Source organism: Lepus europaeus, chromosome 21 (genome assembly GCF_033115175.1).
Source record: "Lepus europaeus isolate LE1 chromosome 21, mLepTim1.pri, whole genome shotgun sequence".
NCBI lineage: Eukaryota > Metazoa > Chordata > Mammalia > Lagomorpha > Leporidae > Lepus > Lepus europaeus.
Window position 1 is genome coordinate 53,982,244 of NC_084847.1, and position 27,137 is coordinate 54,009,380.

At 58.3% G+C, this 27,137-nt stretch overlaps 4 protein-coding genes across 6 annotated transcripts; 2 read left to right on the top strand and 2 right to left on the bottom strand.

Annotated features, from left to right (window-relative positions):
• The first annotated feature begins 120 nt into the window (after positions 1-120).
• On the top strand, positions 121-6,301 carry TAF6 (TATA-box binding protein associated factor 6). Of its 2 annotated transcripts, none has more exons than XM_062180682.1 (15): positions 121-447; positions 1,864-2,049; positions 2,156-2,242; positions 2,376-2,529; positions 2,710-2,766; positions 2,861-2,980; positions 3,190-3,335; positions 3,448-3,525; positions 3,615-3,716; positions 3,804-3,986; positions 4,108-4,182; positions 4,296-4,421; positions 4,819-4,992; positions 5,159-5,356; positions 5,779-6,301. In XM_062180682.1, the coding sequence occupies exons 2-15, from the start codon at positions 1,894-1,896 to the stop codon at positions 6,157-6,159; spliced, it is 2,037 nt and encodes a 678-aa protein (XP_062036666.1). In that variant the 5' UTR covers positions 121-447; positions 1,864-1,893; the 3' UTR covers positions 6,160-6,301. The 2 variants fall into 2 exon arrangements, with proteins under 2 accessions (XP_062036666.1, XP_062036665.1); XM_062180681.1 differs by having other exon boundaries at positions 365-447; positions 1,877-2,049.
• On the bottom strand, positions 6,276-10,328 carry AP4M1 (adaptor related protein complex 4 subunit mu 1). Of its 2 annotated transcripts, none has more exons than XM_062180684.1 (15): positions 10,120-10,328; positions 9,934-10,029; positions 9,672-9,778; positions 9,029-9,125; positions 8,669-8,779; positions 8,496-8,576; positions 8,234-8,296; positions 8,068-8,134; positions 7,928-7,981; positions 7,707-7,813; positions 7,540-7,634; positions 7,272-7,316; positions 7,009-7,059; positions 6,815-6,926; positions 6,276-6,693 (listed from the first exon to the last, which is right to left on the bottom strand). In XM_062180684.1, the coding sequence occupies exons 2-15, from the start codon at positions 9,934-9,936 to the stop codon at positions 6,469-6,471; spliced, it is 1,218 nt and encodes a 405-aa protein (XP_062036668.1). In that variant the 5' UTR covers positions 9,937-10,029; positions 10,120-10,328; the 3' UTR covers positions 6,276-6,468. The 2 variants fall into 2 exon arrangements, with proteins under 2 accessions (XP_062036668.1, XP_062036667.1); XM_062180683.1 differs by having other exon boundaries at positions 9,934-10,022; positions 10,118-10,328.
• A 166-nt stretch (positions 10,329-10,494) lies between these two features.
• On the top strand, positions 10,495-17,494 carry MCM7 (minichromosome maintenance complex component 7). The gene is made up of 15 exons (XM_062179818.1): positions 10,495-10,639; positions 11,727-11,806; positions 12,119-12,283; positions 12,435-12,559; positions 12,634-12,814; positions 13,074-13,211; positions 13,436-13,585; positions 13,764-13,878; positions 13,967-14,098; positions 14,209-14,292; positions 14,557-14,950; positions 15,191-15,274; positions 15,949-16,117; positions 16,874-16,983; positions 17,101-17,494. Exons 1-15 carry the CDS (start codon positions 10,609-10,611, stop codon positions 17,300-17,302), a joined length of 2,160 nt encoding a protein of 719 aa, XP_062035802.1. The 5' UTR covers positions 10,495-10,608; the 3' UTR covers positions 17,303-17,494.
• Positions 17,495-18,306: 812 nt separating this feature from the next.
• On the bottom strand, positions 18,307-24,516 carry COPS6 (COP9 signalosome subunit 6). Its single transcript, XM_062180126.1, has 11 exons — positions 24,501-24,516; positions 20,594-20,887; positions 20,259-20,384; positions 19,950-20,081; positions 19,614-19,702; positions 19,458-19,520; positions 19,219-19,266; positions 19,018-19,132; positions 18,842-18,934; positions 18,661-18,761; positions 18,307-18,566 (listed from the first exon to the last, which is right to left on the bottom strand). Exons 1-11 carry the CDS (start codon positions 24,514-24,516, stop codon positions 18,426-18,428), a joined length of 1,218 nt encoding a protein of 405 aa, XP_062036110.1. The 3' UTR covers positions 18,307-18,425.
• Between the last annotated feature and the right edge of the window lie 2,621 nt (positions 24,517-27,137).

The following is a 27,137-nucleotide window of genomic DNA, read 5'->3' on the forward strand; positions in this document are numbered from 1 at the left end:
AGGACCCGCTCAGGGGAGGGGGCGGGGCCAAGATGGCGCCGAGCGCCGGGTGAGCGGCGCTGGGGCTGCGGTGAGAGGCTTTTTCTGCCCCGGGCGCTTCCGTGGCCGGGGTGGGTATGACTGGTACCCGGAAGGAGGTCCTCTGAAGGCCCCCTGTGGGGACTGGACTTTGGGCTGTGTGTCGGTGTTCGCGGGACGGATCCTGGGGGAGATGGGCTGGGCTCTCTGAGCCGCCTTTTCGTGTTGCCTGAGGATCTCCGCTTCTGTGCTGGGGAAGACGACTTCCCAGCTCCAGCTCGAGTTGACCCTCCTCCGAGAAGCCTTCCTGCCGCGGCCGCCGCCCCGAGGAGCTCCTGCGGCTGTAGCGTGTCTTATGAGCCTTTACTGGCAGAGGGCACTGCAGGGTCCTGGAGAATCAGTCGGAGTTCGCCCGGCGCCAGGCACGGAGTAGGTGTTGAATAATTGTGTTCCCTTTAGATGGGAAAGCGGGGGTGGAGACCTCGGACGGTTTCAGAAGAACCAGGTCCTCCTGCCTCCACTCCCCCACCCCCCGGCGTGTCTCCACCGAGTCCTGAACACTCCTGACGTTCATTTTCCTAACGCCAAGCTCCACGCGTGCCGCTCTCCTTCGGAGCCTGTGGCTTATTCCTCTCGGCACTGTTGATATTGAAAACTTACTGGGCATCGACACCTCTCAGCCGGACAGTCCATTCATTTATTCAACAACTATTTATTACTTCCGGTGTCACGGGCACCAGCCTGGGTTTCAGGAATACATCAGTGAGCAAAACAGAGATCCCTGTCTCCATGGTGGGCGGTTCGGGCACTGATAATAAGAATGCCAAAAATAAGAAGTGGTGCGGCGTGTTAATGAAATGCTCTGGGACAGAGCAAAATGCAATAGAATGAGGGCAGACGAATAGGGTGGTCAGCATAGGTAGCCAAACGGACTGGTAGCAATAAAGCTGGCCCCCACCAGAGGAGAAATGGGACGGAGTGGACTCCTGAACGTGAAGCTGTACATGGACTTTATTAGGAGAGAGAGACTCCTAGACAGAGGGAGAGAGCCGAGGCCATAGAGCAAGAGCACGCCTCGCAGGTTGAAAGAGCAGCAGATGGATGTGGTTGTGGCAAGGTGGAAGAAGGAAGAAAGGCCAGAAGTGGAATGGGAGAGGGAAGACCTTGAAGGGTCAGTAGACAAGGAGCCATTACAGGGAACTGTGGTTTGAATACGACTCTCCCACCAGCTCCAATCCCCAGAGTCACGCTAATGGTGTTAAGGGGGTGGGAACTTAAGTCTGACTTTGGCGTTTAGAGGCACAGCCTTTGGAACGTGTTAAGGTTTAGATAAGGTCATTAGGGTGAAGCCCTTATAATTGAATCCTGGTGGGTTTATAAGAACAGAGATACACACATACATTCCCACCATGACGTGAGGCAGCGTGGGGGCAGGGGACTTGCCGGCCGGTGAGCCGTGAACCTCTTTGTAGAGTAGCATGCCTCAGGGACTTCGTTATAGTAACAAAGAGCTGGCTGATGCACGAGGTTTTCAGTGGAGAAATGACAACCCGGTTTACATTTTGGCACAGTCACTTTGGCTGCTGTGTTGGGAATTTGTGTAGAGAGCAAAGAGTTACCCAGGCAATAGATGGATGGTGGTGACCTGGGCCAAACTGAGTAAAAGAATCAGGTTGGATTACCTGGTGGATCTGATGGGAGGGCTGCGATAAAGAGTGCCTGGATATATGGAAAGCTGAGCTTGGAGATGGGTAAGGGAGACGGGGAATTCGGTTTTGGTGGGGATTTTGAGTTGTTTTCCTCTTTATCTCTTCTGCCTGCCTCATCCCCATCTCTACCCTGGAGCGTCCTCCTTCAGGGAGGCGGAGTTCCAGAATGGCTGAGGAGAAGAAGCTGAAGCTTAGCAACACCGTGCTGCCCTCGGAGTCCATGAAGGTGGTGGCCGAGTCCATGGGCATCGCCCAGATTCAGGAGGAGACCTGCCAGCTGCTGACCGATGAGGTCAGCTACCGCATCAAGGAGATCGCACAGGTAGCCAGGCCCTCCTGCCCACCTCGCACTGCGTCCAGGGCGTTGCCTGGGCCCTCTTCTCCCTCCGGGTCTTGGATTGATGATGTCTGTTCTCCCTCCTCCCCAGGATGCTTTGAAGTTCATGCACATGGGTAAGCGGCAGAAGCTCACCACCAGCGACATTGACTACGCCCTGAAGCTGAAGAACGTCGAGGTGACGGGGCGGAGGGCTGAGCTAGGAGGGGTGGCGGCAGGGTGCAGAGACGCCAGCCTCCCAGATGCTGCGTTGACCTTCGGCCGGGCCTCCAGGGGCTCCTCTCTCAGTGTCTGCGTCTCTCCTGCTGCAGCCCCTCTATGGCTTCCACGCTCAGGAGTTCATCCCTTTCCGTTTCGCCTCTGGCGGGGGTCGGGAGCTGTACTTCTACGAGGAGAAGGAGGTTGATCTGAGCGACATCATCAACACCCCGCTGCCCCGGGTGCCCCTGGACGTCTGCCTCAAAGGTCGGGGGAGGGGCGGGCGGGGTGCGGGGAGGAGGGGAAGGAGGAGCGATGCGTGTGGGTGTGAGAAAGTCAGAAGTGAAGCAGGCCTCTGGTGAGTGGCAAGAAGGGGATCAGGGACAGACATGCCTCCCGTGGCCGCCTCATGTCCGGGTCCCACAACTCGACACCTCTTTCCTGCAGCTCACTGGCTGAGCATTGAAGGCTGCCAGCCAGCTATACCAGAGAACCCACCCCCAGGTAACCGCCATACCCACCGCCCACCCTTGCCCTGTCCTCCATCCCCTCCTCCTGCCTCGGGTCACCTCTCCTTCCTGGACACCTTTCCCTCCAGCTCCCAAAGAGCAGCAGAAGGCTGAGGCCACAGAACCCCTCAAGTCCACAAAGCCGGGCCAGGAGGAAGATGGGCCCCTGAAAAGCAAAGGTCAAGGGGCCGCGCCAGCCGACGGCAAAGGTCAGTGCTGCTGGGCCAGGCTCCTCCCGACGCCCACTGCTCGTTTGTGAAGTGCGTGAGGTCATGGCCAGTGAGGCCCAGAAGGGATCGAGAACCCTAGGAGAGGAAGCCAGGCCGCCTGGATGGGGATGTGGGAAGTCGAGGTTTGTCTGGCACTGTGGCATCTTCTGGAGCTTCCTTTGGCAAACCTGTGTCCTGGGCTCCCACAGGGAAAGAGAAGAAGGCACCGCCCCTGCTGGAGGGGACCCCTTTGCGCCTGAAGCCCCGAAGCATCCACGAGTTGTCTGTGGAGCAGCAGCTGTACTACAAGGAGATCACCGAAGCCTGCGTGGGGTCCTGCGAGGCCAAGAGAGCGGTGAGGCCCCACCGCCCCCGCCGGCCTGCCCTCACCCCAGGACGCCTCCTCTTGGGGCGCCAGGTTGTCCCCGCCATCCTGCCCCGCCTCACTCGCTTCCCATCTCCCATAGGAAGCCCTGCAGAGCATTGCTACGGACCCGGGGCTCTATCAGATGCTGCCACGATTCAGCACCTTCATCTCAGAGGGGGTGAGGATGAGGTTCAGCAGGAGCAAGGGGTGCTCTGAGTTCTTTCATCTCAGGGGGTCTCACTGCCCCCCACCTCTCCCCGCCCACAGGTTCGTGTGAACGTAGTTCAGAACAACCTGGCCCTGCTCATCTACCTGATGCGCATGGTAAAGGCACTGATGGACAACCCTACGCTGTATCTAGAAAAATACGTGAGTGCCCCGCCTGCCCTCCTGCCTCCAGCGGCCATGAGGCGGCACTGGCTGGGCGGGCTCAGCTGAGCCACGCCTCTCCGTCAGGTACACGAGCTGATCCCAGCTGTGATGACCTGCATCGTGAGCAGGCAGCTGTGCCTGCGACCCGATGTGGACAATCACTGGGCGCTCCGGGATTTTGCCGCCCGCCTGGTGGCTCAGATCTGCAAGCATTTCAGCACAACCACTAACAACATCCAGTCCCGGATCACCAAGACCTTCACCAAGGTGAGCCGGCTGCTCCCCGTCACTGCCCGGCCTGTCGGCAGCTCCGCCCACAGCAGCAGCGGGGCACGGAACGCTGTCCTTTTCAGACACCGTTGATCTGGTTTGTTTTCCTTCCCCTCAGAGCTGGGTGGACGAGAAGACTCCGTGGACAACTCGTTACGGCTCCATCGCAGGCTTGGCGGAGCTGGGACACGATGTCAGGCCCCCACGGGGAAGCAGTGGGGGAGGGAGGAGGTCCCGAGGTTACAGAGGGCAACAGCCTCGACCTGAGACCCCTGGTGACGGGGCCCTGGCCTCGCCTATCAACAGGTGATCAAGACTCTGATTCTGCCGCGGCTGCAGCAGGAGGGGGAGCGGATCCGCAGCGTCCTGGACGGGCCCGTGCTGAGCAACATCGACCGCATCGGAGCCGACCACGTGCAGAGCCTCCTCCTGGTGACCAAAGCCCCTGCCTGCCCACCACTTGCCACTAACACCCCTGTTTCCCGCCCTCACACAGTGCTGAGCTTGGCCACATTTATCTGAGCTACTGTTCTGCGGGCAGACAGACTAAAACCCACAAGGGTCATGAAGGAAATTGGGGCATCCACTCAGCCTGCAAACTCGCCCAGCCCCCCCGCCCCCATGTGCTCCATCACCAGGGCCCCCTGCCGTGCGGGGCAGGTGTACACCCCCTGGATCAGGTGCCTCTCAGATGTTACTTAGCAAGCTACTTCATTCCCACCAGCTGGTGCCTGTATTTCCTTATGAGGAAAGCCCACAGCATTCTTAACAGCAGCTTGGCCGAGTCCCACGTTCACCCTTTCTAAGAGTGCCAGCCTTCTCTCTGCAGAAACACTGTGCCCCTGTTCTGGCAAAGCTGCGCCCACCGCCTGACAATCAGGATGCCTATCGGGCAGAATTTGGGTCCCTCGGGCCCCTCCTCTGCTCCCACGTGGTCAAGGCCCGGGCCCAGGCTGCTCTGCAGGCTCAGCAGGTCAACAGGACTACGCTGACCATCACACAGGTCAGCCACCCATGGGTGGGACCTGGGCCCTCACCTGCAGGCCCTGAGTCAGTGAATGATGTGAGACCCCATTTCTTGTGAGGAGCAAGAGGAGTCCGAGTCTCTTCCTTCAGCACCTCCTTTTTCTTAGATGTTGACATTTTCTTCTGGTCTGTTCTTCCTGCAGCCCCGGCCCACACTGACCCTCTCACAGGCCCCTCAGCCTGGCCCCCGGACCCCTGGCTTGCTGAAGGTGCCGGGCTCCATCACACTGCCCGTCCAGACATTGGTGTCTGCACGAGCTGCCGCCCCACCCCAGCCTTCCCCTCCTCCAACCAAGTTTATTGTAATGTCCTCGTCCTCCAGCGCCTCCTCCACCCAGCAGGTATGCTGAGGGACTCTCCAAGGGCCATGTCACCTGAGAGCACCTGGGGAGGTCCCAGAGCAGAGCCCAGTCCATTCCAGGCCCAAGGTCAGGAGATGGAAGGGTCACTGCCAGGGTCTGGGCCAGAGCAAGGCCTCCCGCTGCCTGTGGTCTCGGGTAGGGTTGGGGAAGGGCCATTTGGGTATTTATAAAAAAACATCCATACACAATTCATCCACTTACAATTCCCCTGGTATAGATTTATTGGGTTTCAAGTCCTGCCTGTGGATCTCACAGGCTTTATCCGCCCCATGGGCTGGTTGTTCCCCCCCGCCTGGTGGGGGTCTGGAGACATGAAGCGTGCCTGGGGGAGCACCTGCAGGCCCCTCAGGAGAGCCGAGAGCACGGGGCAGTCGGTGGACACTGCCTCCCTGTCTCCCCAGGTCCTGTCCCTCAGCACCTCAGCCCCCGGCTCAGGCTCCACCACTACCTCTCCTGTCACCACCACGGTCCCCAGCGTGCAGCCCATTGTCAAGCTGGTCTCCACCGCCACCACCGCGCCCCCCAGCACTGCCCCCTCTGGTCCGGGCAGTGTCCAGAAGTACATTGTGGTCTCACTTCCCCCCACAGGGGAGGGCAAGGGGGGCCCTGCCTCCCACCCTTCTCCGGTTCCTCCCCCATCATCTTCCCCGTCCCCCCTCGGGGGCAGTGCCCTCTGTGGGGGGAAACAGGAAGCGGGGGACAGCCCCCCTCCAGCCCCAGGAACTCCAAAGGCTAATGGCTCCCAGCCTTCCGGCTCAGGCTCCCCTCAGCCTGCTCCATGACGATGCCCCCACCTGCTGACCTGCACGTGTGCCGAGTGGAAGGATGGCGCAGGCTGCTTCCCCAACGTGACTTTCTTTTTAGAGATTGTACAGCCGTTTCCCAGAATAAAAGTTTGATTTGTAAGCACTGATTTCCCCAAGTTCTCCCTGCATCGGCTCCCACGGAAGGGCCCGGTCTCTCAAGCCCTCCTGGTTTCTCAAGACTTCCTGCTCACATCCAGAGCCCCAGACCAGGAGGCCAGAAAAGAAGAAATTGTCCTCTTCCCATTTAGGTGCCTGCTGCCTCTGTCCTCGTTTCGAGACCCAGCCTCAGATCCGAATGACGTAGGCGCTGCTGTGGCTCAGGTGTCGCACCCACTTGTGGGGGTTGGTGTTGCCACACGGCCTGCAGGACAGTCTGAGGAAGCGGACCTGGAGGCCAGAGCACGTGTGCCGGGGCAGTTCGAAGGAGAGGCTCGCAGGGCCCAGCCCCAGGGGAGAAGCCGAAGTGGGAGTCCCGTGGCCCGGAGGCCCCGGGAGGCCGGGGACATCCATCTGTGAGGGGAGAGAGCAGGGAGGCTGTCAGGCCAGACAAGGCCGCAGCTGCTTTGGGAGGGCTGAGCAGGGGCTGTGGATGAAGGGCAGTGGGGAGGGCGCTAGGAGCAGCCGTGGGTACCTGGAAGAGGCCGGACAGTTGAGAGCCTCCTTGCACTCGAGGCAGGTCCCAGTGAAGGGCTCCCTCCCCCAGCTCTGCCTTCTGTTCTGGGCTGCTCAGCTCCTGAGACAGGCTGGAGTGGGGAAAGGGACAGTGCTGGGCCCAGCTGCACTCCGGCCCTGGGCCTTGCTGTTCCCCAGGGAGCTCACACTCACCTGACCACACCTCGCGGCAGGGGGAGGTGCAGCCTGACGTTGAGAGCTTGGCTGCAAACAAGGAAGGAACAGAGTCGGCCCTGGTCCTGGTCCTGGGAGATCAGCACAGGTGCCACCTCCACCTCCTTCCCAAATACTAATGCCGCCAGCGGAACGATTCTGAGGCTGGTGGCTGCACGTGAGGAAGCAGCATCGTGTTCTCGACCTTGGCCCTGTATCCTGTCCTAGCTGGCTGGACCGGGGAGGCCAGCACCCTCCCTTACCTCTTTGGGGGCAGGTCACATCGCAACTTCAGGTAAACCTGGAGCCTGGATGAGAGGGTGAAACACCACTTGTTAGGCCGCATCCTACCAGTATCTCACCAGTGCCCACCCAGGGCCTCCACACACAAGGGGAAGGGCCAAAGCCCAACTCCACTAGGCAAGCTTTTTCCCAATCTGCACCCTCTAGTACGACCTCCACCTCCCTTCTGTGGTAAGCTGAGTCTGGGCTCAGGTCCCAGAGTAGTTAGAACACAGGAAATGGTCTCACCGGCCTGAGCCTCGGTCCCACTGCACAGAGGGAAAGAGCCGGAAGGGAAGTGGGGAGGGGAGGTCATCGGAGAGTTGGTACCGCATCACCGTCAGCTGAGGTCAGAGAGGGAGGAGGTCAGGTTCCTCCTTCTCCCCCAGGGGAGCCCCCGTCCCCCCAATCCTGACCTCGCCCTGAGGAGGCTGCAGGCGGAGGATCCGATGAGATTCAAACTCGTCCAGCTGTACCGAGCTGTGAAATGAGACTTCATCCACGCGAATTCCTGGCCCGTAACCTGGAAAGGTGGAAAGTGGCCTCTCCTGACCCACGTTTTGGGAGAGGGAAGGCTCCGTCTAGGAAATCCGGCTGGAACCTGCCCTTGGGAGACGAAGACCCTCGCTCTCCTCACCTCTCAATTCTGACTTCCCCACACAGAACTCCTCGGTCAAGCCGATGCGTATCTCTGTCCGAGGGAGGAATGCAGGAGAGGTCAGCAGGCCTCACCACAGGCGCCAAGGAGCCTGTCCCCACCCCAACCCGGGTTCTCACCAGAGCCACTGGGCAGAAAGCTCTTGAGCCGGACCTCTCCCTGCACATCCACCTTCAACAGGGAGCCCTGAGAGTGGCAGGGAGGTTACTGCCGAGTCCCGATGCCCCCAGCCCATTTCCTGGGCGCCATCTGTCCGCGGCTCTAGGCTTGAGCACCCAGACTCACATTAGATGCTATCAGTACAGATAATCTCTCAACCACGTCCAGGAAAACTTCATTCTTTTGGCTCTGAGGGAGAGAATTTGGGAGGCTGGTGGCTGACCAGCCTATGCTCTGGAACGCTTGGGCAGAAGGCCAGGGCAGTCAAAGGTGGGGACACAGGGTCAGGGATGGAAAGCCACACTGGGGCTTTGGGTCTCTGGGACTGGATTCTGGGGCTCTGGGTCCTGGGAGACAATCGGTTTGACCCCATGGATCATTGCTTCACCTGGTCGGAGCGGCTGGACAGGACAGGGCGGCTGGCGGCACTGCTGGGAGCCACTTTGCTCTGTTGGGTCTCTGCGCCAAACTGTGAAGCACCCAGAGCAATCAGCCCAGGGAACACTGGACACTCCCGGCCGGTCCTCCACCTACCCTCGGTCCTTGTCTTCCCTGACCTACCAAGCCAACGCTGCTGAGGTCGAAGAGGCTGAAGGGCTTGCTGACCACAGCTTCTGTCTGGATGAAGTTCCTCAGCATCTCTGTGGACGTGGTCTGAACATAGCCATAGTCCTAGCGGTGGAGAAGGAAGGAGGGTGTTTGGGCTGCCCGCGGAGCCGGGAGAGGGGTGGAAGAGGAGGCCTCCTGACCACGGCGACCCGTGGTAGAAGACTGGATGTATGGGGAGTCTTCAGATTCATAGGAAATCAATATGGGGGGGGGGGGGGGACGGACGATGCATGGGTTTCACAACCTTTGCTTGGCACTGCACGCATCCTTTAATGCCATTTGTTCAAAGTTTTGGAAGTCCCTGGGTCTTACCAGCACCTCATCCAGGAGCTCGTAGACCAGGGCCACGTTACGGGAGATGGTCGCTTCGCCGAGGGAGCCGCAGTAGTCGCCCAGGAGAGTGGCTACCCTGAGGAGGGAGGCAGGCAAGTGCATGCCCAGCCCTGCCCAGCCCTGCCCTGCTCAGCCCTGCCCTGCCCAGCCCTGCTCTGCCCTGCCCTGCCCAGCCCAGTCCAGCCCCTGCCCTGCCCAGCCCTGCCCGGCCCAGCCCTGCCCTGCCCAGCCCTGCCCGGTCCAGCCCAGCTCAGCCCTGCCCTGCCCTGCCCTGCCCTGCCCAGCCCTGCCCTGCCTCTGCCCTGCTCAGCCCCTGCCCTGCCCTGCCCTGCTCAGCCCCTGCCCTGCTCTGCCCTGCCCTGCCCGTCCCGTCCCTGCCCAGCTCAGCCCCTGCCCTGCCCAGCCCTGCCAGCCCAGCCCTGCCCGGTCCAGCCCGGCCCAGCCCGGCCCAGCCCTGCCCTGCTCAGCCCGGCCCAGCCCTGCCCTGCCCTGCCCGGCTCAGCCCTGCCCTGCCCGGTCCAGCCCGGCCCAGCCCTGCCCTGCCCGGTCCAGCCCGGCCCAGCCCTGCCCGGCTCAGTCCTGCCCTGCCCAGCCCTGCCCAGCCCGGCCAGACCCTCCTCACCGGGACAGCAGCTCCAGCAGGCTGAAGGGAGAAACGTTTGCCCAAGTCGTGGCCACCAGGTAGAGGCCGCTGTGTCTGATGTGGATGAAATGCCGGCCTTCGTGGTGCTGAGGCAGAGGCGGGCGAGAGGCGCTGGGCTGTGGTGGCCGAGGGCTCCCGAGGCCCACCCCAGGGGACCCCTGGGGACCCTCCCCGCGCCCCCAAGCCGGGGCACCCGCCGGGTCCGCCGGCTCCCAGCCCCCCGCCCGCCGCGAGCGGTTACCATGACAACCGGGGACTCGTCTCCCGGCAAGCCCGTCAGCTTCCGGTAGAAGAGCTCGGCCACATCCCGGCCGCCACTGTCTCCACGGACTGGCCGGTGGGAGAGGACAGCTAAGGAGCCAGCGGCACAGGCTGACCCTGGGCACGACTCCCACCCCACCCCGCCCGCGGGTGATCAAGGATACAGTCCTTGTAGATGAGCGGGTCCCCCTTGGAGGACAGAATGAAGAACTGGGAAATCATGGCCGTTCGGGAGAGCAGACCAGAACTCGGCGAAAGCTGGGTCTGCCCCGCCCTGTGGTCCCGGAACAAAAGGACGCGCGAGGACTGGCCCTTTAAGAGCGCTTCCCCGCCGCTTAGGCGGAGCCGGGACCGCGGGAAACCCGGCGTCCGCCCCTCCTCGGCAGGCGGTTCCCTCCCGGCCCCTCCACCGCCTGCCCGTCGCTCAACCCAAGGTCGCCCTATCATTGGCCAAAGATGGCCCCTCCCAATGAGAGGGAGGGGCGGAGAGCCGGCCTCTCCGATTGGCCCGCACGCCGCGGCGCGGGTCACGTGGGGGGCGACGTTTCGCGCCAATTTCGGTTGGTCCGCCACAGCCCGCCGCGCGGACGTTCTGTGCTTCCCGTGAGCGAGACTGTGGAGCCCGCCAACTGCTGCCGCCTGGCCCTCGGCAGCGATGGCGCTTAAGGACTACGCGCTCGAGAAAGGCAAGGGCCTGCGCGTGTGGGAGGAGGATGCCTTCCGGCGAACACCTGCTGGGGGGAGCCGGGGGGACGGGGGTGGTGGTCTCGGGAGCCGGGTCGGGGGCGATCCGCGAGGGCCGCGGCCAGGCTGAGGCGGACGGTGCCTGGGAGGCGCACGGGAGCATCGGGGTTGGAGAAAAGCTGGCCACTGCCCGACTAGGGTATTGGGGTTCGTGGGAGGGGGAGTAACTGAGGTGGCGCCTCCCAGAGGGGTGGGCCGCGTCCGCGAGAGACCCGGGTCTTGGGGGACCCTGCCTAGGGGTTTTGGCCTGCGCGATGGCGACTGGCCCGGGGGCACCCCCTGGTTTCCCGCGCCCTCGGGAGCCCTGGCGCCGAAGTCCGGGGAGGGGGGCGGGCCGGCCGGGGCCGCTGCGCGCTGCGATTGGCTGTTTCGGGCCGCCCTCCCGGCGGAAGTGGAGGCGGCGGAAGTGGCGGCCCGCGGGCGGAGGGAGTGTCGTGTGTAAACAGTGTCCTTCCGCGCGGTGGCCTCGGCGAGCGCGGCCGGGGCGGGGGGCGGGGGGGCGCGGCCGGACCCCGAGCGGCCGGCGCGAGGCGGGGAGAGGCGGCCGTCGGGCGAGGCCGAGCGGCCCCCGGGGTGCTGGCCGGTCGCCGGACGGGCTCCCGCCGCGGGCGGAGGAATCTCCGGAGCGGTGAGGCGGCTGGAATCGGGGCCCATGTGCTTCTTTGTTTACTAAGAGCGGAAGCAGTGGCGGGGAGCCCCGCGGGGACGCAGGTCCGGGGGCCCGCGGGGAGAGCGGGGTCGGCCGACGCGGAGCGGAGCCGGGAGCCGAGGGTGCTGCGGGGTGAGGGAGGCGGTTGGGGCGCGGCGGAGACGGGGAGTCCCCTGGGGGAGAGCGTTGGGTAATAAGTTCTCAGCTGCCCCGGGGGCAGGCTTGCGAAGGGAGTTGTGTCCACCCGGGTAGGTCCGTCCCGAGGCTCGTGGCACTGGCTAGTGTTTAGTCCTTGTTTTTAAGTGACCGTGACTCCCTGGGGGTTGCCGTCCGGATTTGCAGGGTTGGCCCTTACTTAGGGTTTCTCGTTTCCGTTGCAGAGAAGGTTAAGAAGTTTCTGCAGGAGTTTTACCAGGATGAAGAGTTGGGGAAGAAGAAGTTCAAGTATGGGGACCAGTTGGTAAGTCTGAGAGGGGCTGAAGAACGTAAGGGGTGGGGTGGTCGCTCGAGAGGCTGCAGCAGGCGCCCTGGCTCAGTTCAGTCAGTGCATTCTGACACGTTCAAGGGAGACTCTGATACCTGCTCAATTGTCACGATTCTGTACTCGAGTAACCAGGGCGTTTTTAGGAGTTGGCTTGGAAGCTGGAGTAGTTCTCTGTCGTACTCTCCTGTGGGTGCCCAGAACCTGGGCTCTGAGCTCATGGCACTGGGCCCTTACAAGTGACCATGGTGAATTTGCCTTTGAGGTGTTGCTCTCTCCTCCCTTCCCCAGGTTCGCCTGGCTCATCGGGAACAAGTGGCAATGTACGTGGACCTGGATGACGTCGCCGAGGACGACCCTGAGCTGGTGGACTCCATTTGCGAGAACGCCAAGCGCTACGCGCGGCTCTTTGCTGACGCCGTGCAGGAGCTGCTGCCTCAGTACAAGGATCGGGAGGTGGGTGGCTGGAGCTTGTGTTGGACGCTTCTCAGGCCCTGCTGGTTTCTGAGCTGGCGGAAAGGGAGAGGGGGCGTTGGCTTTTATATCTGCGTTCTATGTACCTTTCCCTGTCCTGTTGCTCATTTTTTTTCTTTTTTTTTTGCTTTAGGTAGTAAATAAAGATGTCTTGGATGTTTATATCGAGCACCGGCTGATGATGGAGCAGCGGAGCCGGGACCCTGGAGCTGCCCGAAGCCCCCAGAACCAGTACCCTCCTGAGCTCATGCGCAGATTGTGAGTGGTCGCTGCGAGAGGGCGGTAGGCGTTTGTCCTCCTGGACCTTGCTGATGACCGTCTTCCCCCCTTAGTGAGTTGTATTTTCAAGGCCCGAGCAGCAACAAGCCTCGTGTGATCCGGGAAGTACGGGCCGACTCTGTGGGTAAACTGGTGACCGTGCGCGGAATCGTCACTCGTGTCTCTGAAGTCAAGCCCAGGATGGTGGTGGCCACTTACACCTGTGACCAGTGTGGGGCAGAGACCTACCAGCCAGTACGTACAGGGCAGCGCTTACTGTTGTTTTCTGCGGATGTGTATCTGTCATTCTGTGCTTTACCGCCACAGATAGCTGTATATGGGGAAAAAAAATATTTTGTCTTCTTGGCGTTTATCATTAACAGCCCAGATTAGCTCAAGGCATTCTTGATACTTGTCTGTCTGCCGTGAAGAGAAAATGTGACTCAAGTAACTGAAGCTCATAAGGATCCTTTTTCTTCTGATTTCTTTTGGTGCCTCCCTTATCACATTCTAGATCCAGTCTCCCACTTTCATGCCTCTGATCATGTGCCCGAGCCAGGAATGCCAGACCAACCGCTCAGGCGGGCGGCTGTATCTGCAGACGCGCGGCTCCAAGTTCATCAAGTTCCAGGAGATGAAAATGCAGGAACATGTGAGTTTGGGGTACGTGGCCCAGGCAGGTGGAGCGGGGAGTCCACTCGGGTCCTGCAGTCGTTCCTGCAGTAGCAGAAAGCCCAGGAGAGGGAGGAGCTGGAACGGGGTCACATGGTGGGGGGGTTGAGTGGGATTCTGAAGAGCGGGATGCCCCGGGGGGAAGGTTAGGTCCTTGTGGGCTTGGGTCCCTTTCTGCTGGCTTACAGACCCTCTCTTCTTCAGAGCGACCAAGTGCCTGTGGGAAATATCCCGCGGAGCATCACGGTGCTGGTGGAAGGGGAGAACACAAGGATTGCCCAGCCTGGAGACCACGTCAGTGTCACTGGCATCTTCTTGCCACTCCTGCGCACTGGGTTCCATCAGGTGGTCCAGGTAAGAACGAGTTGGGAATGAGGGGGAAATAGCCCCCCTTCCCCTGACTGGACCTCAGAGGGAACACCAGGAAAGCAAACAAGCAGACAAATAGACCAAAGGGTTCTGTGAAGCAGTCATTAGGGGACTGATTATGGCCAAGTTAGAGGGGTTTCATTCCCGCATTTCCCTGCCCAAGGGTTTACTCTCAGAGACGTACCTAGAGGCCCATCGAATCGTGAAGATGAACAAGAGTGAGGATGACGAGTCTGGGGCTGGAGAGCTGAGCAGGGAGGAGCTGAGGCAGATTGCAGGTGAGGGGCCGGGAGAGGATGGGCGCTTGCTTGGTCCCGGCCCCCGCCCCCTCTCCCCGACAAAACAGCCCAACCTTCTCTTCCTCAGAGGAGGATTTCTATGAAAAGCTGGCAGCGTCTATCGCCCCGGAGATTTATGGGCACGAAGACGTCAAGAAGGCACTGTTGCTTCTGCTGGTGGGAGGAGTGGACCAGTCTCCTCGAGGAATGAAGATCAGGGGTGAGGAAGGGAGGGCGGGCAGGGTGGAGGGAGTCGTGGGGGCTGGACCTCAAGGGTGTCTCTGGACCACCTGCAGTGGGAGAAGTCACTTGGGCTGCCTTCCCTTCCAGGCAACATCAACATCTGCCTGATGGGGGACCCCGGCGTGGCCAAGTCACAGCTCCTGTCTTACATCGACCGCCTGGCCCCCCGCAGTGAGTATCCAGCCCTGGGGAGGCAGATAGGACCACAGTGCTCTAGAGGCAGGAGGAGGTGGAGGAGCGGGTCTGGGAAAGGTTGGTGGCAAGACCAGGGAGGCATTAGCAGCCCCATATCCACCTGCAGCCGTCTTGGGAAGGGTTGGTGTGAGTAGAGGGATCCAGTGCAGGCCTCGTCTCACTGCCCTGTTTCTTGGGTGCTTGGCCTTTTCTCTTGCTCCCTGCTTGTTCTCACGTGCACGCTTGCTTCTCTTTGTCCAGGCCAGTACACAACAGGCCGCGGCTCTTCAGGAGTGGGGCTCACGGCAGCCGTGCTGCGAGACTCTGTGAGCGGGGAACTGACCCTAGAGGGCGGGGCCCTCGTGCTGGCTGACCAGGGCGTGTGCTGCATCGATGAGTTCGACAAGATGGCGGAGGCCGACCGCACGGCCATCCACGAGGTCATGGAGCAGCAGACCATCTCCATCGCCAAGGCGGGCATCCTCACCACACTCAATGCCCGCTGCTCCATCCTGGCTGCTGCCAACCCTGCCTACGGGCGCTACAACCCCCGCCGCAGTCTGGAGCAGAACATCCAGCTTCCCGCTGCGCTGCTGTCCCGATTCGATCTTCTCTGGCTGATCCAGGACCGGCCCGACCGAGACAACGACCTACGGTCAGTGGAGCTGCGTAGCCAGGGAGTGGAGTCCTGGAGGGAGGGTGGGAACCCCAGAAAATGGCTCGGAACAGCAGGGGTTGACAGGCAGTTCTCAGAGGGTCCCTGCCAAGTGCTGCTGAGGGCTTCCTGGAGAGTTTGTTCTTCCATCTGTGAGGCAGCGACAGAGCCAAGAGGAATATTTAAAGCAGGATGTGGGGTGTGGCGTTCTAAAGAGCCTGCCTTCTCAACTCTTCCCAGGTTGGCCCAGCACATCACCTACGTGCACCAGCACAGCCGGCAGCCCCCCGCCCAGTTCGAACCTTTGGACATGAAGCTTATGAGGTAAGAGGCTGCTGGGTGAGGACAAGTGTACTTCAGGCAAGTGTGCAGCCTGTGACAGCGTCGTGGCTGTGTGGCTCCTGAAGGGCTTTCACGGAGCGGGTGGGTTGGCTTTTTAATACTCTGCCCACCCTCTCCCTGCTACCCGCTTCTGCCATGTGGGTTCCCCGAACCTGGCTAGCTGAGGACCGCGTGTCTTTAGAATCTGCCTTTCTCACCACCCCCACCATGGTCCTGCCTGCAGGGGTGGGCACAGTGTTCAGACCGCGCTGGATCGCCCTCCAGCTCTTCACCATGGCCCCAGTGCTCCCGGTGTTTGCTCAGGGTCTTGCTGCGCTGTCTACTGAAACAGCATGGTTCCAGTCCCTTTAGCCACGTCATGTTCACAGGAGGGTGGATGCTCTTTTGTGACAGTTGTATTTGTCTTAATTTTACAGAGGTCACTTTCCTGAAAAGTTGAAAATCATCTGAAACATGCTGTGGGCCATACATTTGTGGAAATCCCTCAGTGATACTGGAGTCACAGAGTCACTCACTAGTTTTTCTACTTAAAGTCCTTACTTCCGAGAGTTTTCTCATTAAATGGAGAAACCGTTAGGCAGAAAACACCATGCCCATGTGTGCATCTCATTCCCCCTCTTCGCGTTCTGCTTTCCCATGAACCTTTTCTCCCACAGACGCTACATAGCCATGTGCCGCGAGAAGCAGCCCACAGTGCCGGAGTCCCTGGCAGACTACATCACAGCAGCATACGTGGAGATGAGGCGAGAGGCCTGGGCCAGTAAGGATGCCACATACACTTCCGCCCGGACACTGCTGGCCATTCTCCGACTTTCCACTGCTCTGGTGAGTGCCTGGTTCCCCATACTGCTAGAGGGTGTCTGTTTCGATCCTTACTGGCAATGAACCCTCACTTGGTCCTCTCGCTGCCGCCTCCTCCCACACCCGCCCTGCTGGGGCTAAAGTGCTGACAGTGCAGATAGTGGTCCTGTCCGTGCTACCGCACTGTGGGTACTTGCTGCTCCAGCAGGGCACGCACCACGTCCACGGAAGGAGAGGCCTTCTCTCCCCACTTCTGCAGCCTCACTGAAGGGGGGGAGGGTCCCTCTCCCCACCTCCTTGATCCTGTGCTATACCTCACGTCTCAGACCTTAGTCCTGGGGGCTCCAAAGTGCTGTTCGTGCAGGTAGTGTGATTACCTGACCTACTGCTGAGCTAGCACTTCCCGAGCCCCTGGGACACAGCCTCTCTGCCAACCGCCTGCTAGGCTGAGCTCCCCAGGCTCCATCTGTCGTGGTGGGGAGCCCACTGGAGTTCAGAAGGGTCTGGTCTCCCTCACAGGACAGCTGAACACCGGGACTGGCCAGTGTTGAGAGGCGGAGACTTGGGCAATTGCTGGACGCTGCCCTGGGCATTGCACTTGTCTCGGTCTGACAGTGCCGGCCCTACACTGCGGATGTGGGGGAGCAGGGGAGGGGTCCCTGCTCCTTTTGCGAGCAGATGGCACATGGGTTGTCCAGCCTTAAAGCTGGAACCAAGGGGGTTTCTCTGACTTTATTCCATTCTCCTCCTGTCCGCCCCTCTCCCCCACTTTCCCCTTAGGCACGTCTGAGAATGGTGGACACAGTGGAAAAGGAAGACGTGAATGAAGCCATAAGGCTGATGGAGATGTCCAAGGACTCACTCCTGGGCGACAAGGGGCAGACAGCCAGGTGAGTGGTTTAATGATGAGATTGGGTCACCTTGACCGGTGCAGGCTTCAGCATCCAGATGCATGAGCTGACCACTCTCCGCTGCGCCCTGATTCCATACCCTCATGTTTCCCTCAGGACGCAGAGGCCAGCAGATGTGATATTTGCCACTGTCCGCGAGTTGGTCTCAGGGGCCCGAAGCGTCCGGTTTTCCGAGGCAGAGCAGCGCTGCATATCCCGTGGCTTCACACCTGCGCAGTTCCAAGCAGCTCTGGACGAGTATGAGGAGCTGAACGTCTGGCAGGTCAATGCTTCCCGGACACGGATCACTTTTGTCTGATTCCAACCTGCTTGAGACCTTGGGGGCCCACTGTGTTCGCTGCTCACCTGCCGCCTTTGCAGGTGTAAGCTGGCTCTGGAGGGGTGGGAGGAGCCCCTCTTCCGGTGCTGCACTTGTTTGTTTTGCTGCTTTTGTTATCTTTGTTTTGCTACTTTTGTTAATGTAATAAAGTGTGTAGATGGCTGCCTTGTACCTTGGTCCTGGTTTCTGTTAAAACAGGTGTTGTGGGGTTTAGAGTCCTCTTTATGCCGGCCCTACTCCATCTCTGAGCTTACTGAGAAAGTACCTTCACTACCCACCAGGCACCAAGAGATGCTGGGGAGGCAGTGAGGAGTAAGTTGCTATTTAACCTCTGGCACCCACTGAGCCTAGTCAGCACCAGTGAGAACCACAGGACAAGACAGCGGTTCCCTTTCCTATTTCTTGAGGTGTATCCACCAGAACAGCTCAGATAGCTCGATCCTCAGCTTCTGTAAAGCCCCATCAAGACCAGGAGTGGCATGCAGTGGTGTTACTAGGCACAGGTACATCACGTGCAGCATCCGGATCGTCAGACCACTTTCTGGCCTTTCCCAAGTGAGTGCCAATAGCACCACTGTCAACAGGGGTAAGGCACTGGGTCAGTGCAGTAACCCAGGGGAAACCACTCCCTCTAATTCTCAGTACCCATAGGATCCAGGCTTTTGAAATGTCCCTAATAAAAATGAGCTTAATATTGCACTCCCTTTTTTGTGTGTGAGAAAAACTTTAATGAAGTTAATTTAAATGGGGAAAGTAGTTGTACTGAGCTCAAGTTGACCCCACAGGGTAATGTGAAAGCGCAGAGCAAAGATCGCTGATGCTCAAGAGTCCTCGCCCCAACTGGCTATGGGGTCACTTCAGGTGGCAGTGGACTGCCAAGTGCTGATAAAGATTCTGCCTCTGAGCAAGGCTGGCACAAGGGGCCTCGCTTAAGGTCCCAGCTGGGAAATGTGGTGCCCGACAGAGAGGACAGAGCCACTGGAAGGGGTGCTGAGGGGCTGTTCCCCTTTTATTGACCACAGCGGTTTCTCTAAAGGGAGTGGAGCGCCCCTCCCCTTTGGGACAGGCGGCTGACCCCAGTGCATCATCCCTTCAAGTACCCTCAGAAGAAGAGGCCCCGCATTCGCCTGCCGATGCCTTGTCGATCATAGAGGACGTTGAACTTGTTCACAAACTGGTTCATGGTGTTGCAGGTTTTGGTGATGGTGCCGAGGTAGGCCATGAGCCCCACGTCATTGCATTGCTGCCAGGGAACAGAAAGAACCAGTTCTCCAGGGTATCCCTCTTTGCAGTCCCATCCTGTAAGCAAAATCTCCCCAGCCAGGTTTCATACTCACATCGTAAAAGTCTGTCTTGAACTTGTCTGTGCTGAGCACCGGGAGGCAGTGACACAGAGCATAGGCCTCCCGCAGGATCTCATGGTTAAAGGGGACCTCGCCTACAGACAGGAAGAGACTGCATTAACATGGATGCTGTCACTTGGCTGGGGAGGAGGTGGACACCAGAGGCCTGTCCTACCTGCTTCAGAGGCCTTGACGTACTCCAAGATGAGCTTGACGCGGCTGTGCAGCATCTTGATGGCGCTGTGCTGTGCTATCAGGTGTTCAGCCACTGCAGGGGACAGGCACGGGCAGAGAGTGAGAAGGCACTAGCCAGACCTCCCACCCTCGCTTCCAAGGAATCCCCTCCATTACCAGTGGAGTTCTCTCCACTGCCTGTGGCTGTCATTCGGGCCACATGGTCAACACCAATGCGTTCAGCTTCCTCTGTGGCCAGAGTGTAGGTCAGCTCGGCAAACAGCATCGTGGCCTGTGGAGCAGAGCATCCCACACACAGTGAGAATCAAAACCGGAAATGCGTCGAGCAGGCTCTGGGGGTGAGGGGTCAGGCGTTACCTCTCCGTTGATTATATCAATGACAGACTCAAAAACGCTGACAGGAAGCTGTGAAGAACAGAGAACAGCAAATGCACTTGAATCTCTACTAGGTGCTAAACGTGGGCATCTGATAGGGAGTATCCCCATTTTACATGTGAGGGGCAGAGCGGAGATTCAACCCCAGCACTCCCCAGTTGCTAAGAAGCTGTGTGGTGACAGCGTACCCACAAGCACAGCACCAGGTCAGGACTACTCACGTCTGTGTGCTTGGTCATAGGGTTCAACTTCAGAAACAGGGGGCTCTCGATGATCTCACACACCTGGAGGAGAGGGCGGCCGTGCAGGTGGACGTCCCACCCTCTTCTCCCCACCCCCCAACCCCACCCTCCAGTCGCAGGTGTGACCATGTGTACCTGCTTGTGGACGTGGATGTCGGAGGGGTCAGGCGGCCCCCCTGTGGTGTACCAGCCCAGAAACTCCAGCTCCTTGAACACCTGTTTAACTGGAGAGCAATCGCGTTTCTTTAGACCACCCTCCCTTCCTGCAAGCTCCCCCTCGCTCCTCACCGCGGCTCCGTCCACACTGCCCCTGCTGTTCTGAACGCCCACCCTGTACACTGTTTTAGGGAATACCGTCTTGAGAGCTCTAAAGGTGAACTAATCCATTCTCGGCTTCCTCTCCTGGTTATCTCCCCGATCCTTTTCTTTCTTTGACCCCCACACCTCTCCCAGACTGGTTTCCCCTCTCACACTGCTCCTCCTTGGTGTAATAATACTCCTTGTCGATGATAATCTTCTCTTCCACGGTGTGGGACAGCAGCTCAAAGGAGTTCATCACCTCAATATTCCGGCCTTCCTGCTTCCCGATCAGAGCCCCGATCACTGCGGGGAGAGAACCGACGTGAGAGGTGACGATAAGGAATCCCAAAACTTGATCTCCACCTGGGGGTCTGAGGGCACGTGTGGGCCGACTGCTGCAGGGACAGAGATGGGGGAGGGGGACTGGCTCCGGCAGACGGGGCCTGGGGGAGGTGGCCGAGGGGGACGCCCAGCACTCACCCTGCATAGGCCGCCCCTCCTGGGAGCGCATGCGGATCCAGTGGTCTGAGATGTTCAGGATGACGAGGGGATGCAGGGCGACGGAGACGCTGCCGGTCACTCCGGAGGCCATCACGCTGGGGACTACTGAGGGTGCAGGGGACGGAGAGAGGGTGAGAGTCTCCGGACCCCCACGCTCTTCCCTGGAGATGGGAGTCGGCGGACGGCAGAGCCGGGGCCATACATCGCTCCCACAAGTTATCCCACCGCCCTCCTCACGTCCCCCGGGAGTCCAGGAAGGCCTTCACGCACCCCTGAGCGCTGTCTCCAGAAGTCGCCCCCGCGCAGCCCGTTACCTGCTCCATCCACCTCCATCCCGCTGCTCCCTCCGGTCCCGTTCGCCGCCGCCGCCGCAGCCGCCGCAGCCGCAGCCGCCATTTTCCCCGCGCCCGCCAGCCTCGGCCCCGCCCCCTGCCCTCCCGGCTTCCGTACGGCGAGCGGCGCATGCGCGGTGCCCCCGGGGCGAGCGGTCAGTTCCCCGAGTTTGGCGCGGTCTCGGTGGAGCGAGACCCCCGCGTCTCGCCTGCGGGCGACCTGGAACAGATCAATGCACTCCGCACGCCCCGCCTGCACCGCTCCCGACAGTAAAGCTGGGTTGAGAATGCCTAGCGCTTAAGGGGGTTGCAGAATGAATGCGAAGGCAACTTTCACAATGCGATCCAGACTGCTGACCGCCAGCCGAGAGGCCGAGTGCTCAGGCCGCCTGGCCCCGGCTTCCACCTTTCCAGCCTTGGGTCCCTGGGTTCGGCCAGGACCTCGTGTCTGTTTTCCGTACATACTCACTGACTGCCCGCCACTGGGGGCCTAAATTTTTTTTTTTTTTTTTTTTTTTTTGAGTGAATGGATGCAGAATTTTGGGGTGGAGCGGGATTTGGGCGGCTCCGTCTGCATATCCTATCTTTCCTCCTTCCAAATACTGGTATGGTATTAGGTGCAGTGCTGGGAACACTCCCCTCCCCTCCCCACCTTGCCGGCCCCAGCCCACCCCAGCTCTCCCTGCTCTCCCAAGCCCCAGCCAGTTGCGGTCACCAACTGCCCCTCCTGCTGCCGCTACAGTTTGGGTCCGGCTGGCCATTTCGGTGACTGCATCGCCGCCCCAAGTGAGAGCTGGTCCCAGGTGTTCCGGTGAGAGTGGTGGCTCACAGGAAAATCCAACGGTCACCCCACTTAGGAGCCTGAACAGAGTTCCACTGTTCTCAGAGGAATGGACTTGAGACACCCTGCGGTGTAAGGGGTCTTCTGGCCTACGGAAGTTAACCGTTTACCTCATTGCACGGGGCGAGTGTTTGGCTCAACAGTTGTGTCACTTGCATCATCAGAAAAGGCTTGTGCAGTCCCAGCTCTGCCTCTGATCCAGCTTCCTAGAGTACACTCTCTGGGAGGCAGCAGGTGATGGTTCAAGAGTACTTGGGGGGCCGGCGCTGTGGCCTAGAGGGTGAAGCCCCCACCTGCCAGCAGTGGCCGGCATGCCATACAGGCACCAGTTCAAGTCCCGGCTGCTCCACTTCCCATCCAGCTCTCTGCTATGGCCTGGGAAAGCAGTAGAAGATGGCCCAAGTCCTTGGGCCCCTGCACCCCTGCATGGGAGACCTAGAAGAAGCTCCTGGCTCCTGGCTTTGGATCGGCGCAGCTCCGGCCATTGCAACCAACTGGGGAGTGAATCAGCAGATGTAAGACCTCTCTCTGTCTCTGCCTCTCTTTTTCTCTCTGCGTAACTTTGACTTTGAAATAAATAAGTAAGTCTTTTAAAAAAGAGTACTTGGGTGGTGCCAAGGTTCTGGGCTCCTGGCTTCAGCTTGGCCCACTCCTGGCTGTTGAGAGCATCTGTGGGGAGATTGAGGCTCCGGGCTGATGGGCATTCTGTCTCCCTGCCTTTTAAATAAAATGGAAAGAAATATGTAACTTTGAAAAGTAATTTATCTCTTTCCAGTCCTCAATAGAGAACTTCCCAGGTCAGGGGCTGGTATCGTGGTGCAGAGTTAAGCTGCGTCTGACACTGGCATCTCATATCAGAATCTGGTTCAAGGCCCAGCTGCGCTGCTTCTAATCCAGCTCCCAGCTGATGCACCTGGGAAGGCAATGGAGGATGGCCCAGTGTGTGGGTCCCTGCCACCCATGCATGAGATCCAAATGGCGTTCCTGGCTCCTGGCTTCAGCCTGGTCCAGCCCTGACTGTTGCGGTCATTTGGAGAGTGAACCAACAGATGGAAGATTCTCTCTCGCTTTCTCTTGCTCTCTCTCTCTCTGTTGTTCTGTCAAATAAAAAAATAAATCTTTTAAAAAAAGTAATTCTTTTAGTAATGATAGGCAGCTTCTAAGGAGAATAGTGTGTCTCAGCTAGACTGAAGGGTGAATTAAAAACAAGATAAGAAAAACAAGATAGGCATTTTTTTTTTTTGACAAGCAGAGTTAGACAGTGAGAGAGAGAGATAGAGAGAGAGAAAGGTCTTCCTTCCGTTGGTTCACCCCCCAAAATGGCCGCTACAGCCGGTGTGCTGCGCCAATCCGAAGCCAGGAGCCAGGTGCTTCTCCTGGTCTCCCATGTGGGTGCAGGGACCCAAGCTCTTGGGCCATCCTCCACTGCCTTCCCAGGTCACAGCAGAGAGCTGGACTGGAAGAGGAGCAACTGGGACTAGAACCCGGGGTGCCAGCGCCACAGGTGGAGGATTAGCCAAGTGAGCTACGGCGCCGGCTGATAGGCATTATTTTAAGGGCTGGCACTGTGACATAGTAGGTTAAGCCTCTGCCTGCAGCACCGGCATCCCATATGGGCACCTCTCTGTCTATAACTCTGCCTCTCAAATAAATAAATCTAAAAAAAAAAAAAAAAGCATTCTAGTGTTACTAAAGTTGGTAGTGAGTGTTGCTATCTTACATTGAAGAACTTCTTTGCTTTTTTATTGTAGCAAATGTACAACTCATAAAATGATAATTATTATGAAATTAAAGGATGACCTTGAAATTGATCAGTTGATTAGTTGATTATGCATACTTCAGAAGCAAACTTATTAGGTGCTTTTTTTAAAAAAAAGATTTTATTCATTTGAAAAGTAGAGTTATGGGGGGGTTGAGGCAGAGAGAGAGACATCTATCAGCTGGTTCACACCCCAAATGGCCACAACAGTTAGGGCTGGGCCAGTCTAAAGCCATGAGCCAGGTGCTTCATCTGGGATTCCCACATGGGTGCAGGGACCAAAGTACTTGGGCTATCTTCTACTGCTTTCCCAAGCACATTAGCAGGGAGCTGGATTGGAAGTAGAGCAGCTGGGACTTGAACCAGTGCCCATACAGATGCCAGCATTGCAGGTGGTGGCTTTACCTGCTACACCACCATGCCAGATCCTATTTTTAGTTTTCTGGGGAATGTTCATACTGTCTTCTACAATGGTTGTACCAGTTTACATTCCCATCAACAGTCTATTAGTGTACCTTTCTCTCCATATCCTCACAAGCATTTGTTATTTTTTTTATTTTTGGATGACAATTATTCTAGCTGGAATGAAGTGATACCTCATTGTGATTTTTTTTAAAAAAGAATTATTTTATTTATTTGAAAGAGTTATAGAGAGAGGTAGAGGTCTTCCATCCACTGGTTCATTCCCCAGATAGCCCCAACGGCCGGAGCTGAGCTGATCCAAAGTCAGGAGCCAGGAGCTTCTTCCAGGTCTCCCACATGGGTGCAGGGGCCATAGCAGAGAGCTTTCCCAGGCCATAGCAGAGAGCTGGATCGGAAGTGGAGCAGCCGGGACTAGAACCGGCGCCCATATGGATTGCCGGTGCTTCAGGCCAGGGCTTTAACCTGCTATGCCACAGCGCTGGCCCCTTCATTGTGATTTTTATTTGAAAGGCAGAGAGAGGTCTTAGTCCACCCATACAGGATGGACTGGGTCCGAGGAAAGGTAAGTGCGCCTCTCGCCCGTTCCCCAGCCTCCCTATCCAGGAAACAATCAGACGCAGCGGGGAGCCAAGTCTAGCAAGAATTCGTTTATTTCGTGCATAACAGAGCCTTTTATAGCACAAAACTGCAGAGTCATTGGGGCAGGGCTAAGGACCAACCAATCTCTTAAATGGTCATTTTACGGGGCGATTTCTTATAGGACCAACCATATGTCTATACACTTGTTACTAGTTTTGTTACATCCCCTGATGTTGCGTAGCCAATTAGTTTTAGTGGTAAACAACTTTGGATTCTGCCCACCTTACTTCGTTTGGGCGCCATCTTGGAATTACCTCATGTCACTAATTTCCCCACACTTCAAATGCCTGCAATAGCCAGGACTGCACCAGGCTGAAGCTAGGAGCCTGGAGCTGCATCCAGGTCTCCCATGTGGCTGTAGGGGCCCAAGGACTTGGGCCATCTTCCACTGCCTTCCCAGGTGCATTAGCAGGGGGCTGAATTAGAAGTGGAGCAGCAGGAACTCAAGCTGGCGCTCCACATGGTTTGCCAGCATTTCAACAAGGCACAGCCCCTTCATGAACCTGTTGTGCCCTGGCACATCTTTGAAACCTCCCATGCCAATCTCCCCTTCCCTGCTGCTGAAAACATCCCTCTAAAACCACCATGGGCTTGTGGGGCCATGTTCAGGGCTGTGGTCCTCTCTGCTTACCTATAACTTGGCTAAGACACCTTGGGCTGGGGTACCTGGGGGCAGCTCTGTTTTGCCTGCCCCTATACCCTCCACATTCATCCTGCTTAACAGGAAATCGAGGCTCTCTGGTATGACTTACCTCAGCTTGTTGCTCTTAAACCCAGAGGCATAGTTGCCTGTCTGTATCTACAGGTTCTGCATTCATGGATTCAACCAGCTGAGGATGGAAACTAAGCAAAAAGTAAAAAACCTACAAAAAAAAGCATTTGTATTGAACATATACAGACCCTTTTTCCTTGTTATTATCCCCTAAACAGTACAGTATAACCATTTACATAGAATTTACATTGTGCTAGGTATGAGTTATCTAGAAATGGGGCTGGCACTGTGGCACAGCAGGCTAAAGTCCTGGCCTGCAGTGCCAGCATCCTGTATGGACACCAGTTCGAGTCCCGGCTGCTCCACTTCTGATCCAGCTCTCTGCTAATGTACCTGGGAAAGCAGTGGAAGATGGCCCAAGTCCTTGGGCCCCTACAGCCACATGGGAAAGGCGAAGAAGCTCCTGCTCCTGGCTTCGGAGAGCTCCGGCCGTTGTGGCCATTTGGGGAGTGAATCAATGGACGGAAACCCCCACACTCTACCTCTTCTGTAACTCTTTCAAATAAATAAAATTTTATCTAGAGATGATTTTAAATATACGGGAGGATGTGTGTAGGATCTATGCAAATATGTCTGAGGATGTTGGTATCTATAGAAGTCCTGGAACCAGAGCCCCACAGACACAGAGAGTCGACTCCGTATACATCTATGTCCTTATTTATGGTTTCTGAGGATGGAATGTCTCCCCTGTGTGTTTTTTTGTTTGTTTGTTTTGTTTTTGACAGGCAGAGTGGACAGTGAGAGAGAAAGAGACTGGGAGAAAGGTCTTCCTTTACCTTTGGTTCACTCTCCAATGGCCGCTGCGGCTGGTGCGCTGCGGCCGCCGCACGGCGCTGATCCAGGAGCCAGGTGCTTCTCCTGGTCTCCCATGGGGTGCAGGGCCCAAGCACTTGGGCCATCTTCCACTGCACTCCCGGGCCACAGCAGAGAGCTGGCCTGGAAGAGGGGCAACCGGGACAGGATCGGTACCCTGACCGGGACTAGAACCCTGTGTGCCGGCGCCGCAAGGCGGAGGATTAGCCTAGTGAGTCGGGGCGCTGGCCGGAATGTCTTCCCTGTTCATGAGACTTTATTTGGTGGCTGGCTGGCTTTGTGGCATAGCAGGTTAAGCCTCTGCCTGCAATGCCGGCATCCCATATGGGTGCCAGTTCGAGACCCAGCTGCTCCACTTTTGATCCAGAACCTCTAATAACGACCCTGGGAAAGCTGCAGCAGATGGTCCAAGTGCTTGGGCCCCTGGGCCCACGTGGGAGACCCCAATGAAGCTCCTGGCTTCTGCCTGGCCCGGTCCTAGATTCTCTCTCTCTCTCCTCCTCTCAGTAACTCTTTCAAATAAAAAAAATAAATAAATCTTAAAAGGGAGGGACTTTGACACTTAGTTGGGTGCAGGGGCCCAAGGGCTTGGGCCATCTTCTACTGCTCTCCCAGGCCGTAGCAGGTTCAGAAGTGGAGCAGCCGGGACTTGAACTGGCGCCCTTATGGGAGGCGGGCACTGCAGGCAGCGGTTCTACCATCTGCGCCACAGCACCGGGCCCTTTGGCAATGATTCTAACACTAGGTAGACCCGACCCCTCCCGCACTGCACACACCCCCGACATGGCCTGGGCCTCCCGGGCAGAGCGAGGCCCACGTTCCACCCTCGCCAGAGCTCTCTGACGGACTGCAGTACTTTTTTCGGAAACCTAGTAACTTAAAGAGACACCCAATAATGTCGAAGCTTCGAAGCAAATGTCCAGTCAGGGTACATGTTTTATACCGGCCACACCGTCGGACAAATGCGGACCCGGCCGAGAAACCGGCGTCGGCGGGCGCCCGAGCATGCGCACTGCGCCCGAGCGCCGCGCCGGCCCCTGCCGCACCTGCGCCGCGGCCCGCCCCGCTCTGGCCAGCAGGGGGCGCAGCCGAGCGGGCGGGAGCGACAGGGCCCCGAGCGCCGCGTCCGCACCTCTGGCCCTGGAGCGCTCGCAGAGGCGCTGAGTCAACAAACCAACGAGAAACGAAGGCCTCCCATTTTCCTAGAGGGAACAAGTGGGCGTTGGGGGGCACCGAGGTGGTTGGGGAAAAGGGCCGACCCGGAAACGAAACTGGGGTA

Coding starts and splice junctions, on each gene's coding strand:
- TAF6 (XM_062180682.1), top strand. CDS start 1,894: ATGGCTGAGGAGAAGAAGCTGAAGCTTAGCAACACCGTGCTGCCCTCG. Junction 3,336..3,447: donor CCTGCGAGGCCAAGAGAGCG/GTGAGGCCCCAC, acceptor CATCTCCCATAG/GAAGCCCTGCAGAGCATTGC. Junction 4,183..4,295: donor TGGCGGAGCTGGGACACGAT/GTCAGGCCCCCA, acceptor GCCTATCAACAG/GTGATCAAGACTCTGATTCT.
- AP4M1 (XM_062180683.1), bottom strand. CDS start 10,175: ATGATTTCCCAGTTCTTCATTCTGTCCTCCAAGGGGGACCCGCTCATC. Junction 8,780..9,028: donor AGCTCCTGGATGAGGTGCTG/GTAAGACCCAGG, acceptor CTCCACCGCTAG/GACTATGGCTATGTTCAGAC. Junction 7,814..7,927: donor GGGGAAGTCAGAATTGAGAG/GTGAGGAGAGCG, acceptor CCACCTTTCCAG/GTTACGGGCCAGGAATTCGC.
- MCM7 (XM_062179818.1), top strand. CDS start 10,609: ATGGCGCTTAAGGACTACGCGCTCGAGAAAG. Junction 12,284..12,434: donor CTCAGTACAAGGATCGGGAG/GTGGGTGGCTGG, acceptor TTTTTGCTTTAG/GTAGTAAATAAAGATGTCTT. Junction 13,879..13,966: donor GGAGCTGAGGCAGATTGCAG/GTGAGGGGCCGG, acceptor TCTCTTCCTCAG/AGGAGGATTTCTATGAAAAG.
- COPS6 (XM_062180126.1), bottom strand. Junction 19,703..19,949: donor TTACACCAAGGAGGAGCAGT/GTGAGAGGGGAA, acceptor ATTGCTCTCCAG/TTAAACAGGTGTTCAAGGAG. Junction 19,133..19,218: donor TTGATATAATCAACGGAGAG/GTAACGCCTGAC, acceptor TCTGCTCCACAG/GCCACGATGCTGTTTGCCGA.